Source organism: Microtus pennsylvanicus, chromosome 6, assembly GCF_037038515.1.
Source record: "Microtus pennsylvanicus isolate mMicPen1 chromosome 6, mMicPen1.hap1, whole genome shotgun sequence".
Classification (NCBI taxonomy): Eukaryota; Metazoa; Chordata; class Mammalia; order Rodentia; family Cricetidae; genus Microtus; species Microtus pennsylvanicus.
The window spans coordinates 14,124,248-14,139,081 of NC_134584.1; the positions used below are offsets into that span (position 1 = coordinate 14,124,248).

The window sequence follows — 14,834 nt, forward strand, 5'->3', positions numbered from 1 at the left end:
AATGTCGAGTTAGGGCATAGGCACCAGGAGAGAACCTATTACTGTGACTCTGTTAAACCTACGTCATATATTAAACTGACTCTTAATGACTTACTGGTATACCTGTAGATCAGTGCATCTTTCAACCCCAATCAGAAAAGCATTCTTTGGCAGTAGACGGTGATGAACACAAAGACCCCAAACTGATCCGGGTGCAGAAGATGGAGTGCTCGGCTCTAAAAGGGATATCTATACCACAGTCCTTCTCCCAGGGCTCAGGTAGAGGGGACAGAAAAGAGTGTAGCTGTCTAAGGCCATTCTTTCTGGATACAACGGGCAACTGCACATAAGATATCAAAGTAGTTAAAAGGCAGTATGCCCAAGACCTATGGATGCTCAGGACAGACAAAACTCCAGCATGAAGAAGGGAGGTACTAGCAATTGGTAGCTGCCGGGAGAGACAAAGTCCTGTTTCTTTAAGAATGCAACCTATGGTAGTCTGAACACTCTTCAGTGGAAGGCCACACATCCCAGAGTATATGAATAGCACAAATTGCACTTGGTGAGTTTAAACACTTTAAAAAAAAAAAGACACAAAGTACTTTGGGTAGAGATGGAACGATGTATGGAAGAGGCATGGAGGGAGGGATTGAGCATGATTAAATATATTGTTTGAAACTCTGAAAGAACCAAAAAACATAAAGGACAAAAAAGATAAATTATGTCACTGACAATGACTGTAGATCTTTTTAGAAGAGAAGCAAAATGAACAAAAGAAAACGTGTCACTAGAGGCTACCAGAGTTATTTATTCTTTATTTTACCTGGCAGTATAATGGATTTTGGTTCCTGGACACCAACCAGACCCAAGGCAGGAAATTTAAAGGCAAACTCAACAAGCTGTTTATTTTGATTGCTTTTTATCACCATGAAAAAAGAGGATGGGTAGACATGCTACATACATGTCGGATATCAATTCTCTGGTGAAAAATAATGAAATCAGATGGGTGACCTAATTTTTTTTTTTAAGCTCAAGTTCTATCACACATCCAAGGACCTCCAAAGCTCATAGAAATAATGCCACAAATGGCTCAGGGCTGGGCAAAGTCAATTCCTGTTGGCTTGTGTGACACTGTGGAATATTTTGAACATCACTATCATGGCCAACGGTGATTGCCTAGCACAAGACAGAGATAGCCACAGGCTGCCAAGAATGATGCACTATGTTTTGCAAACTATATTTCATAAAGTAGAGAAATACACAATATGGACAGATATTGTTTAATGAGATTAACTTTTAAATTTAAAAAAGAAAAGATTTTGTTCTTTTTAAAAGGACAAGCTTTACTTGTTATGAAAACTCACTGGTGTGGGCCACTTGTATCCAGATAAAACTAAAGAAAATAACCTTTATTTAATCTCCAGGGTGACTACCAGAGCCACAGGACTCACAAGAACACCTAATACAAATCTTTTTTAAAACATGAAGATACCCCTAGGTCTCTCATCGCAGGGTTTATTGTCTCCAGCTTAATAAGACAGTGAAGGAGTTACATATCCACCCAGGATCTCTTCCCCTCCCCCCTGCACCCTGACCACCTCGGTCACCCACTCTACACCCCCACTACACCATGACCACCTCCACCACCCCAAACCAAACAAGGAAGAGTAGAAAGAAATGAAAACCAAATTATCACTAACATCCAGCTGAGTGCACCCCCTTCTCACAAATACTCCCATACCGAAAATGACATCACACTCTACGCCACAAAAATCAGTTTTAAGAACTCCTCTGTTACTAGAAAGAGGTGTAGATTCGATCTGCATGCATGAGGGACAGGCTTGGAAAGGAGCAAACTGAAAATGTACCATTTAAGATGCTCATCGAGCCAGCTCAGTAAATAAGGAAATAGACCAACCAACCACAGGCTTATTCCTTTGTGGCTCCCCAAACAACAGCTTTCCCGGGTAACCTATAGGAGAAGGACTTCAGTGCAGATGCATCACTGAGGAGAATGGAAGCAAGGGAGAGAAGTGACAGGGAGCCCTATGAAGGTCACACTGTCCTTGACTAAATATGGACTTTAAGAAAACACATGACCTCATTTTCTATGTAAAAATGACAAACTGAAATAGGCACAAAAGCCAGGCCTAGAGCCCAGGGCTTTAGACGGAGCACAGTCTGCGCTTGCTAACAGTGAGATGTCCATCGAAACTTTGTGTTGCAAAAGAACAAACAAGAAACCTCACTGTTTAAACAACAGGGTGACATACAACAAAGAGACGTAAAGCATGCTCACAGGTCAAGTGAAATTACTACACCGCTGTTTAAAGTCACACTTAAACATCTGCAGGGCTTCTGTTTGTGTAGCAGGGTGGGGTTTTCTGTTTCCTCACATTTATTTGTTTGCTTGTTTGGTTGGTTGTTTTGGGTGCGGTAGGGGTGGTAGTGCTAAGGATTGAAGCCAGGGTCTTTGAGCATCCTATACAAGCAGTCTACTCCTAAGATACATCCGCAGTCCCATAAATACTTTAAAACTATTTGTGGAAAATGTTTCTGTGTCCTATGAAACATTATACACGCATATATACGACACTCGCTGAAACATTATACATGCATATATACGACACTCGCTGAAACATTATACATGCATATATACGACACTCGCTGAAACATTATACATGCATATATACGACACTCGCTGAAACATTATACATGCATATATACAACAATCAGTGAAACATTATACATGCATATAGACGACACTCACTGAAACATTATACATGCATATATACAACAATCAGTGAAACATTATACATGCATATATACAACAATCAGTGAAACATACATGCATATATACGACACTCACTGAAACATACACGTATATATACAACAATCAGTGAAACATTATACATGCATATAGACGACACTCAGTGAAACATTATACATGCATATAGACGACACTCACTGAAACATTATACATGCATATATACAACACTCACTGAAACATTATACATGCATATATACGACACTCACTGAAACATTATACATGCATATATACGACACTCAGTGAAACATTATACATGCATATATACAACAATCAGTGAAACATTATACATTCATATATACGACACTCACTGAAACATTATACATGCATATATACGACACTCACTGAAACATTATACATGCATATATACGACACTCAGTGAAACATTATACATGCATATATACAACAATCAGTGAAACATTATACATGCATATATACGACACTCACTGAAACATTATACATGCATATATACGACACTCAGTGAAACATTATACATGCATATATACAACAATCAGTGAAACATTATACATGCATATATACGACACTCACTGAAACATTATACACGCATATATACGACACTCACTGAAACATTATACATGCATATATAGGACACTTACACTCTCCTCTCTCTCAACTAGGTTCAAAAAACTAGTAGGCAAGAGATGTTCAAATCATTATAATTTTCTCCTCACAGTGGAATTAAAAAATACCTTCCTCTCAACCCCTGCTTTTCAGTTCTTATCAAACTTAACAACTAGCATATTTTATTTTTTAAGAATTGAGACAAGTCTCAGGTGGCCCAGGCTTCTTGAGTGCTGGGATTCTAGTCATGTCCTATAGCGCCAGGCCACATATTACTTTTATAATTAGAAAAAGAACCATACTAAAATGTATCCCACCAATCCGAACAGATTGAAGGGGTAGAACGTCTGTCCTACTAGCATTTAGATGGACACTTGGGTTTTTCAACACTTTGATGGTGTGCCCACAGGTACAGACACTCTGATTATGACATCAGGAAATCCTCCTAGGAGGCCCCTGCGTGGCTCAGTGACCCTGAATGAAGGGTCTTTTCTAAGTGAGACTTCTGCCCCACACGGATATTCACCCTTTCTATCCCTATACCTCTTGGTTTATGGAAAACTTTGTTTTGCAAAGAAAGATATACATTAACTTTGTCCTGGCCCTTTCATTCTCCCCTCTAACTCGGACGTCCAATTCTAGGCTTTCTATATGAGAAAGGACTTTCTTCAGAAAGGCTAGGCTGGGGCGGAGGACACGGATCGGCAGTGTAGAATGTGTACTGCTCTTCCAGAGGATGGTTCCTAACACCCATGCTGGGCGACTCACACTGTGAGATGACCACATGGAATTCTACTAAACTCAGTGACTCCTTTAGAGCCCTCTGAAATATCTGCTTGGCCTAGGAGCACATCCCTCTAGTTTCGGAGTTTAGGAGGCTGAGGCATGAGAATCAAGAGTTCAAGTCTAGCCTGGGCTGTGTAGCAAACTCCTGTCTTTGGTGGGGGAGGGTTATCTTACCTAGTGTCAGAATGAGGACAATCTGATGCTGGGCAGAACAAATTTCATCTTAGGAACAACTGCAAGATTCTTTATTCAAGTCACCCTTAATATTTTAAGTACGATTAATCACCTATTGAGATAGCTATTTATTCTATATAACTCGATGTGCCAACGGATTTTTATGTAACCTTGACACCAGCTATAGTCATCTGACAGAAGGGAACCTCAACTGAGAAAATACCTCCATCAGATCTAACTGTAGGTCAGACCGTTGGGTATTTTCTTAATTAGTGATTGAGGTGGGAGGTGCCAGCTCATTGTGAGAAAGCCACCCTGTGCTGGGGGGTCCTGGGTTCTATAAGAGAGCAGCCTGAGCAAGCCACGATGAGCAAGCCAGTGCGCAGCACCCCTCCATGGCCTCTGCATCAGTTCCTGTCTCCAGGTTCCTGCCCATTTTGAGTTCTTGCCCAGATATCCTTCAATGATAGACCATGATATGGACGTGGATGCCAAATAAACCCTTTCCTCCCCAACTTGCGTTTGGTCATGGTGTTTCATCACAGCCGTAGAAACCCTGACTAAGACATTTGGTGAACCTGGCTTCAAGAAAATCAGGGACTCTGTACCTGATGATCAAATAGACACCCAGGTAGCATAAAAGAGGAATGCTGTTTAAAATACACCCTAGGATGAGCAATACAACTCAGTGGGCGAAGCTCCTGCCTCGCAGGTCTGGCAGCAGGAACCCACCCAGAGGTGGGGGAAAATGGTTCCACAAAAGCTGTCCTTTGACCTCCACATGTGTGCCATGGTATACATTCACATGTATGTGTATCCACACACGCACGCACACACACACCTACTAATAAATAAAACTCTAAAATTAAAAATACCCTAGCATTTTGCTTCATTCCTTAGCAATCAACATTGTTCTGTGGTAACGGCTGATTTCAATCACTTTATTATGAGGTACTGACTGTTTCTTATTCTTTCTCCTCAGCCAAAGACTAAGCCAACTTTACCAGAATTAAATATTGTTTCCACCGTATTACCTGAGGGATCATTTCTTCTAACGTGAGTGTCTGAACTGCAGTTTCCCTCTCCTGGGAGCACTTGTTCACAATTTACCTCTATCTATTGAGACTTTCAAGTTCAAAATATGGGAGCTGGCCAGGTAGCCCAGCTGCTACAGGTGCTTGCTGCCGGGCCTGACGACCTGAGTTCAGTCGCTGGAACCCACATGACGAAGGCGAGAGCCCAGCCTTCCACAAGTTGCTCTCTGACTTTGACAGGGTACTTTGTGAAGCACTTTCTCTCTCTGTCTCTCTATGTGCATGTGTCTGTGCCTTTGTGTTTCTCACTAAACCAATAAATGAATGAATAAACAGAATTTTAAAGGTTCGAAATATGGCAGCTAAGATTAAATCTGGGCCTAGGACAAGATCTGGAAAGCTAGAACTTATTTCTAAATTTCCAAGAAACCTGAGAAATTATCACTGTGTGGCCGGGAGTGGAGGAGGTGACCATCAGAACCAATAAGGGCCGAGGTGGGTGTGGACCTGAAATTTAGGTCTACCATTTACTATCTGTGTATTTCTTGAGGATGAGATTTACCACACCTAGACCTCTCCTCCATCCCTCAAATGTAACATGCATCAATATAATGCACGTGCTTGATCATCAATGGATGAAAGTGATTAATGTTTCGGACTATCAAGCAGCAACCATGGGACTAAAAGGACAAATATATATATATATATATATATATATATATATATATATATATATAACAGTTTCTGTAAAAATAAATACATCTTCATTCTTTGCTATAATGCTCATGTATATATATACATATATATACATATAAATTATTGTTGTTTTGTTTTGTTCAAGACAGGGTTTCTCTGTGTAGCTTTGGAGCCTGTCCTGGAACTCTCTCTGTAGACCAGGCTGGCCTGGAACCCACAGAGATCCACCTGTTTCTGCCTCCCAAGTGCTGGGATTAAAGGAATATGCCACTACCACCTGGCTTATGTATATTATTTTTAAAACAGTGATTTTGTTCTACATAAATTTCTTGCTCAGTGGAGAACTCCACACATCTCTATTTCTCAAGACTGTGAATTTTTTCTGTGATAATAAATTGGTTTGTGGGTCTTTGATTTTTGTTTTTGATACAGAGTCATACTTTGCAGCCCTGGCTGATTTGGACCTTTTTTTGTAGCCCAGATTGGCCTTGTCAGAGATCCACCTGCCTCTGTCCCATTAGTCCTGGGAGGCCCAGCTTAGTCTCCAGGCCCAGCTGAGAACAGTTTTTATAATTAGGCACTGTGTTGCCTCCCCCACAAGCTATAAAATGACAAAAAAAGCCTATACTGTTCATGTAGAGAATCTGGAAGCTAAGAAGAGATTTACAGGTCTCCTACTGGGCACCCTACAACACACAAGCTCAGAGACCCTTGTGTGAGTCCTCTATGTGATCGGCGATGTGCGGTGCCCAAACTCTTCAGTGGAGTCTAAATTTCTGCCCTGAAAGTTTGGCCACAGTCTCTGAGGAAATCGCTCACTGATGTTTATAATTATAAACAAAACCTACCCATGAAATATTTAAAACGCTTTCCCTGGTCTTGATGACATGTTTTGATCGTCGTGCGTTTCCTACTCCAAGGCATAAGAAGCAGATCCTTGGTTTTCCGTGTGCGTCTGTATCACCTATTCACCTTCGCACGTGAATCATCACTCCCCACAGAGAGGTGGACTACAAACACCTGCCTACCCAGTAACTGTGTACAATTCCTCTCTCTCGCCTCCACCCCCAAACACAGGGATCCCCATCACGAACAAAAGAGCGCTTATCCCTCTGCTTTGAAGCAAGGTGGAGGGGTGGGGGGAAGGAGCCCATTTGCAAATCTTAGACTTCTAAAAAGATGCAGCTCCCATCCCCAAATGCTCTCCCGGGCTTTAGGATGTAACTTCATCCGCCTGGAAGCCCTGCAAAAACTAAAGGTCTGTGATCTCCACAGGTAGAGGCAGGAGGCTCAGAAGTTCAGTGTTATTTTTACCTACACAGAAATATAATGAGTTTGAAGCCAGGCTAGGATACATGAAATCCTGGGTTTGGAGGTTTTGAAATATGACAAAGCAGGTCGTTAATAAATAGCATGATTTTTCGACTTTCAATAAACAAGTATGTGTCAGTAAAAAAAAAAAAAAACAGTTCCCACAGACAAAGTGTGGGGTACCCGTGCCTCCCAGCCGCTGGAGAGTCTGCAGCACCAGATTGGCAATGACGCCACACACAGAGATAATATGAAAAAGGAACAAGGACGAGAAGACAACACCAGAAATGTGGTCCTGTTCTTTACTGCTCCGAGAAGGTGGGGAGAAAAAAGAAAGGAAAGAAACAGAAATCTTAAAGTCAGTGGTCCGCTAAGCAAGGCACCTTCAGGACAGCCCTAAACCTTATTCTAGGCTATGAGCGAAGACGTAAAAAATTGGAAGTATGTGGGAAATCAACTTGGAGACACTGTAAGGCAAATTCTCCCACCATCACCAACGCCACCAACGGAGTGCAAGTAAAAAGCCAGCACTCATAATGGTACTAGAAACTACATGGAGTTCTGGGCTCGAGGTTTACATAATCACAAATTACATAATACTCATCCCGAGCACGAAACCCCCTTCTATAGGTGATGGTCCCCATCACCCCGTCGCTTGCCATTTTCCAGAGAAAGCTGGAGAAAGTCTCCAATATTTGCAGAGGTAGGGAGCGGGGTGCTGCAAAAAGTCACCCTCGGCAAGCTGCAAAGCCATGTCAAATGTTCCAGGAGCTTTCGGAGCAGGTGACTCCCCTTCTCCCGCATACCCCAGCGTCAGGCGTTCAAGGCCGAGGCCGGGCGAGCGGGACGCACCGGGCGCGGCCGGGCTTACCTGCTCCCCGAAGTCGATGGCTATGTTGGTGATGCCGAGGGGCACCAGGAACCGGATCAGGGGCCAGTAGTGCGTGAGCGCTGGGAATTTCACCATAGTCCCCGCCGTGGGCTGACCCCACACTCATCTGCCGCCGCGAGGGCACTGTGCTGGGAGGCGCACGGAGCGCGGCGCGGGGACGGAGGCCGCGGCCGGCGGGGCCTGGGGCGGCGGCTGCTGGCGGCGACGGCGCCCTCTCCAAGCGCGGCAGCTCTAGCAGGAGAGCCGCAAGCTCAAGTCCATCCCCGCTGCCCTCCCACACAACAAAGATCTGCCGGGGAGCAAGAGAGGAGGAACAGGGACGGCGGCGGCGGCGGCGGCGGCGACAGCAGCAGGAGCTTCTGCTGACAGCGGCTCCATTATAAGCGCTCTGGGCCCGGAAATAAATAAATAACCGCGCGCACGAGGCGCCTCCGCCGCCGCCGCCGCCGCCGAGCGGAGGAAATCAGGGGCGGGCGGAGGCGCGACACCGCTGGCGACCCGGGAGGGGGCCGGCCCGGCACCGCCTCCCAGCTCCGCTGCGTGCGGCCCGGCCACGGGGGGCGCTGCGCTCGCACAGCACGCTCGTGTTCCTGCCCGCGTGGGACTCCGGCGCTGCCACGGCTGGGAGCGCCGAGTGTGGAGCAGGGCACGGACTCCGGGCTGCACGGGCTGGGTGACCGGGCACTGACGGCCCCACGCTGTCCCTGGAGGACCCGGGAAGGCGGCGTGAGCGCGCTCTCCAGAGTTGGGAACCGGGCGCAGAGCTCCTGGGATAACCCGGCTGGGAAGGCCCCGATCTCCGGGCGGCCTCAAAACTGGCAGGAAGGTGCAGGGAGCTGTTTCAGATGGGGATGTCGCTGCCTCAGAGGGACAGAAGGAAGGCTTCCCAGAATGATCATCTCCCTAGGGGTTTCCAGGGACGACAGAGATCTGTGGCCCCTGAAGAAAATGCACCGAGTGGCAGGACTGCCTGGCTGTCTAGAAGGCTCTTGGGCTAGGGTTCTGGGGTGCTCCATATTGGCCTCCAGCTTTTGCTAGCAATATTAAAGCCAACCGGTAAATTTGCCTTTGAATTAGGCGGGGCGTGGGGGAGAACACGAAAGAAAAGAAAATCTGTTTGGCTGTACTATAATACGCCCCTAGGGATTCTCTGATAAATTAGTTGCTATGCTGAGACTCTTACCTAAAACTGAACAACTTGACAAAGCCAACATCAGCCGGAATCCCAACACAGCACATGAAAAAAAGAGTTCAAGGCAGCGAAAGAAAAAGGATTTGCAGCAGGGCGGAGCTGGCCTCATGCGCATGTGACATGTACAGTCACAAAAAAGCCCAGCTCACAGCAGGGCCTGTGCTTGCTTTGACACTCTGCTCTTGCCTTCTTTAAATTTGTTCATATATATATATATACACACACACACACACATTTTATTTTATTTTTTTTTGTGCATGGATGGTCTTGCTGCATGTATGCCTATGCCCATATGGATGTTCTGTGCCTGCAGAGGCCAGAAGAGGGCGTTGGCTCACCTGGATAACAGAAGTTTGTGAGCTGCCATGTGGGTGGTAGGAACAAAACCAGGGTCCTCCGGAAAGAGCAGCCAGTGCTCTTAACTGCTGAGCCATTTCTTTCTTCAGACCCTGGTCTTGCTCTCTTAAAATTAATTTCTGAACAAGGGGTCTTGGGTTCTGAGTTACTTTGTGCTTAGGAATAAAGCTATTCCCTCATGTTATCTCTCTGCAAGGATCATGTTAATACTGCACTTGAAGCTGAAGCAGAGGCAGGGGGATTGCTGTAAGTACCAGGCCAGTCTGGGTGGCATAATGAGTTCCAAGCCTGCAAGGACTATATAGGGAGGTCTTGCCTCAGAAAATTAATTAAATACACAAGGAAGTAAATAAATAATAGCTTGAGACATTAACTTTCTGGTGCAGATATTTCCAACAATATTGAAAGGTATTAAATATTTTCATATTGATGCCTTATGTCCCCTTCAGTTCTATACACTCTGAATGAGGCCCGCAAAAGGTAGGAAACCAATTTATCCTCAGCTCCATGTAACCCAAAATTAAAACAAAACTTTGGTAATTGTTCATTGCATTTGATATGTCAAACAGCTACCTTTAAAGAGATTTCCCAGCAAAACAGGAAGGGCTCTCCTGAGGAGCAATTTCTGAATGGCATGTTTCTGTGTAGTCGGTTATTAAGTTAACTGTACAAAAAGGGAACGGGTCATTTAAAGGAATTCACTGAGCAAGACTTCTGTTCTAAAGCAAATATGGTCTGGTGGTTTACCCATTCTGTTAGTCTAGCATTGCAAAAGCTCATTTCAATTAAAGTGATCTAATTGTGCTGACCTTTGTCTGGGATGTGAATTGATGAGGTCCTCGATCGATGCTCCTGAAGGCCAGTTTGCTCTCACTGGTCCCTGGACCAGGGCTGCCACATCTCAGCTGCTGCAGCGAATACACACTGATGGTCTGAAGGGGATGGGGAGAGAAATCAGTCAAAGGACATTGTCCTCGAGTGAGTTAGAGTCATCTTTGATTAAGGCAAAGAACACTTTCTTGGACTTTAAGTGAATATGAATTCCAGTAACACCAGGACAGCTTGAAAAGGGAATGAGACATCTAATCTGCTTCTTATGCTAAAGAATCACAATCAGGGCTCGAGAAATGGCCCAATAGTTAAGAATGCTGAAAGACACTTAAGGAAAAGCTCAACATCCTTATCCATAAGAAAATGCAAATCAAAACAACTCTGAGATACCATCTTACATCTGTCAGAATGGCCAAGATCAAAAACACTGATGACAACTTATGCTGGAAAGGATGTGGAATAAGGGGAACACTCCTTCATTGCTGGTGGGAGTGCAAACTTGTACAGTTACTATGGAAATCAGTATGACCATTTCTCAGAAAATTAGGAATCAATCTACCTCAAGAACCAGCAATACCGCTCTTAGACATATAGTCAAAGGATGTTCAGTCATACCACAGGAACATTTTCTCAACCATGTTCATAGCAGCATTATTTATAATAGCCAGAATTTGGAAACAACCTAGATGCCCCTCAACTGAAGAATGGATAAGGAAAATGTGGTACATGTACTCTAAGCTGTAAAAAAAAACAATGACATCATGAAATTTGCAGGCAAATAGATGGGACTAAGAAAAAAAAACATACTGAGTGAGGTAACCCAGACCCAGAAAGACAAATATAATTTATACTCAGTCATCGGTGGCTTTTAGACATAAAACAAAGAATAACCAGCCTGTAGTCCATAACCTCAGAGAACCTAGACAACAAAGAAGACCCTACGAGAGAAATATATGGATCCACTTAGGAAAGAAAAAAAGACAAGGTCTCCTGAGTATATTGAGAGCGTGGGGAGATGTTGAATGGGGTGGGGTGGAAAGGGAGATGGGAGGAAGGAAAAGGAGTGGGAAAATATACAGCTTAATTAGAAACAATAAAGTGTGTGTGTGTGTGTGTGTGTGTGTGTGTGTGTGTGTGTGTGTGTGTATAAAGAATGCTTACTGTTTGGTCCTCAACAACCAAGTCTGATGGCTTGCCACTGTCTGCAACTTCAGCTCCCTGGGTTTCCGCGCCCTCTTCTGGACTCTGCAGGCAGGCAACTACACTCATGTTCACAACCCTCCATAATTACAAAGAAAATGAATGGGGCTCGAGAGATGGCTCAGAGGTTAAGAGTACTGGCTGCTCTTCCAAAGGTCCTGAGTTCAATTCCCAGCAACCACATGGTGGCTCACAACCATCTGTACTGAGATCTGGCGCCCTGCTCTGGCGTGTGGGCATACATCAAGGCAGAATGTTGTATACATAATAAATAAATAAATAAACAAACAAACAAACAAATATTTAAAAAAAAAAGAAAATGAATGTTTTTAAAAAATAGAATCATAATCAGATAATCGATTTAAAAGGAAGCCTTGCTCCTCCCATCTTGTAAATATAGCTATCATGTCAATAATAACCACAAAATGTAAGTGATGGTGTGTATCAAACTTTTTTTTTGAGGCACTAACCAGCTCCCAGATCATGACACAGAGACTTATTAGGTTGTTTTTTATTGTAAGGTTTATTTATTAATTAAACATATAGTGTTCTGCTAACATGTATCCCTGCAGAAGATATGACCCAGAAGAGGAGCCAGATCTTATTGCAGATGGCTGTGAACCACCATGTGGTTGCTGGGAATTGAACTCAGGACCTCTGGAAGAACTGTCAGTGCTCTTAACCTCTGAGCCATCTCCCTAGACCTATTATTAGTTTTGAATGCTCAGCTTAACTTAGGTTCATTTCTGCCTAGCTCTTTTAACTTAAATTAACCTGTTTCTCTTTAACTACTTTTTGCTTTAGGAATTTTTGCTTTTCTTTCCCTTTGTGTATCTTACTTTCACTACTTTTCAAGCTGGCTGTCTGGCAGCTGCCTAGCTTCTTACCCTGGACATATCCCTCTCTTCCTCCCTCATTCTGGCCTCTTACTCCTCCCTTTCCTAGATTTCTCCTCCTATTTGTTCTCTCTGCCTACCAGCCCCGCCTGTCCTTTCTCTGCCTAGCTATTGGCTGTTAAGCTCTTTATTAGACCAACCAGGTGCCTTAGGCAGACAAGGCAAAACAAATACAATACATCTTTTACATAATTAAACAAATACAGCACAAACAAGTGTTACACATTTTTACACCATTAAACGCAGCATAAACAAATGTAACACACTTTTACACAGTTAAGAAATATTTTGCAGCATAGATATATGTAACACATTTTTACCTAGTTCAAATAATATTCCACTACAATGGTGATAAATAGGAAGTTTTCTAACTTACACAGAAACTGAAATATCCCAGCATTATATCAGTTAGATTTAAAAGATAATGTCTTTGGAAAAGTACAACTTTACTTTGATTTATAAAGCCTTAGATTTGATCACTTTTAGTCCACATTTCTTACAAGGTGTACAGACACTACACTGGTCATATAACAGAAAAAAAAAATCCTGAAAGAGAATATGCTCAGTTATCCACAGTGGCTGCATCTGCCTGGCATAAATACGAGCAAGAATTATTTACCTTTTACATGTCTCTGTGTTTAACAAAATAGGCATGTATAAATCTATAAAGAGAGACTGTTTTACAAAATACAAGGTTTGAGTGAGAACGTCCGCCGTGCCATTGATATTAGAATGCTTGGTCCTGAGTTGGTAGTTCCGTTTGGTGAGGTTGTTAGTGTTGGGAGGTAGAGTTTTGCTGGAGAAGATATATCACTGGGGGTGGGATTTGAGTGTCTGTAGCCTCCATCTACTTCCTGTTAGTTCTTTGTCTCATGGTTGTCTCCCCTCTTGCTCCGCCACTATGACTGCCTGCTGCCGTGCCTTCCCACCACGATGGACTCTAACCCTCTGGAGCTGTAAGCCCAAATAAGCTCTTTCTTCTCCAACTTATTAGATCACAGTGCTTTACAACAACAACAGAAAATAACAAATTCAAAGGCTTTTGTAAAATATTGAAGAGTAAGGCAGTATTGCTTTCTAAGTGAGGAAAAAGTTATTGTTTGAGAAAATAGTTTCACAAATGGCTAGTCATATTACTTTGTTGCATAAGGGTATTATTAAACCCCCACCTTTTCTTTTTTTTAATCCATAGTCTTACTACGTGCTTTTGGTGGGCTCATCCTCATGATCCCTTCTTTCCCAAGAGCTGTGAGTACCATTGTGTCTATCTCTAGTACCAATTTTTATAAAAATTTGCTACAAAAGAAAAATTGTCTGACTTACCGTTCTTTTCTGAATTAATCTTAAATGTGTAAATTCAAATTGTCCCTCAACACATTTGCCACACATGACAGACTAAATCATCACGCTTAAGTTCGGGGGTTATGTGACTGAGATGTCCTTGACTTGAGGGGTCCAGTGGCATCGGACCGGGATGATAGTGATGACGCTGGGTAGGCAGCAGATGCCGTGAAGACTTGTGCTTGCTTGGCTTACGGAGTTTCCTACATCGATCATGGTCTTTACATCGCATCTTGTGATTGGCATAACCAAATTAACAGTTTGCTCTGATGGAAGCCTTCTTCTGGAGAGTGATGCCTGATATTCAAATGAGTCATGTGCCCCCTAAAACAGAGTAGACCAGATATACATTCAAGTGTCAGAGCTCTGCAGCTGGGCCTGGTGCCAAGTCGCTCCATAGCTGATTTCAAGTGGGAGCAGGGGTGAATTCTGTACACTGTGTTCAGGTAAGCATCAGCCCGCTGAAGAAGGTGACTTTTCCAGGTCCTAGTGCCCAGAAACAAAAGGGAGAATGTTTGCTCCTTCCCAACTTGAAGTTTCGCAGGCGCCACCCTTGTGTTGTTCTAGCCCAAAGCCTGCTAGTTAACCTGAGGGGGTGATCAAAAGTAGGTATTGTGCTCCTTGTGTGTGCCAGGTAATGGAGGGAGGGGGTAAGGGGTAAATGATCCCAAATTGAAATTTGCAGTAGGTAAGCCAGAGGTAGTCAAATGAAGCCTGATGGGTTACAGTTCCCACT

The 14,834-nt window shown here is 43.5% G+C and overlaps 1 protein-coding gene across 1 annotated transcript in view; it reads right to left on the reverse strand.

Moving 5' to 3' along the window:
- The window catches only part of Ankh (ANKH inorganic pyrophosphate transport regulator), a 133,404-nt gene extending 124,727 nt beyond the window's left edge, over positions 1-8,677 (reverse strand). The window contains exon 1 of the mRNA XM_075975818.1: positions 8,261-8,677. Within this exon, the coding sequence (XP_075831933.1) occupies positions 8,261-8,356 (96 nt within the window). The 5' untranslated portion in view covers positions 8,357-8,677. The remainder of the gene's footprint in view (positions 1-8,260) is intronic.
- Between the last annotated feature and the right edge of the window lie 6,157 nt (positions 8,678-14,834).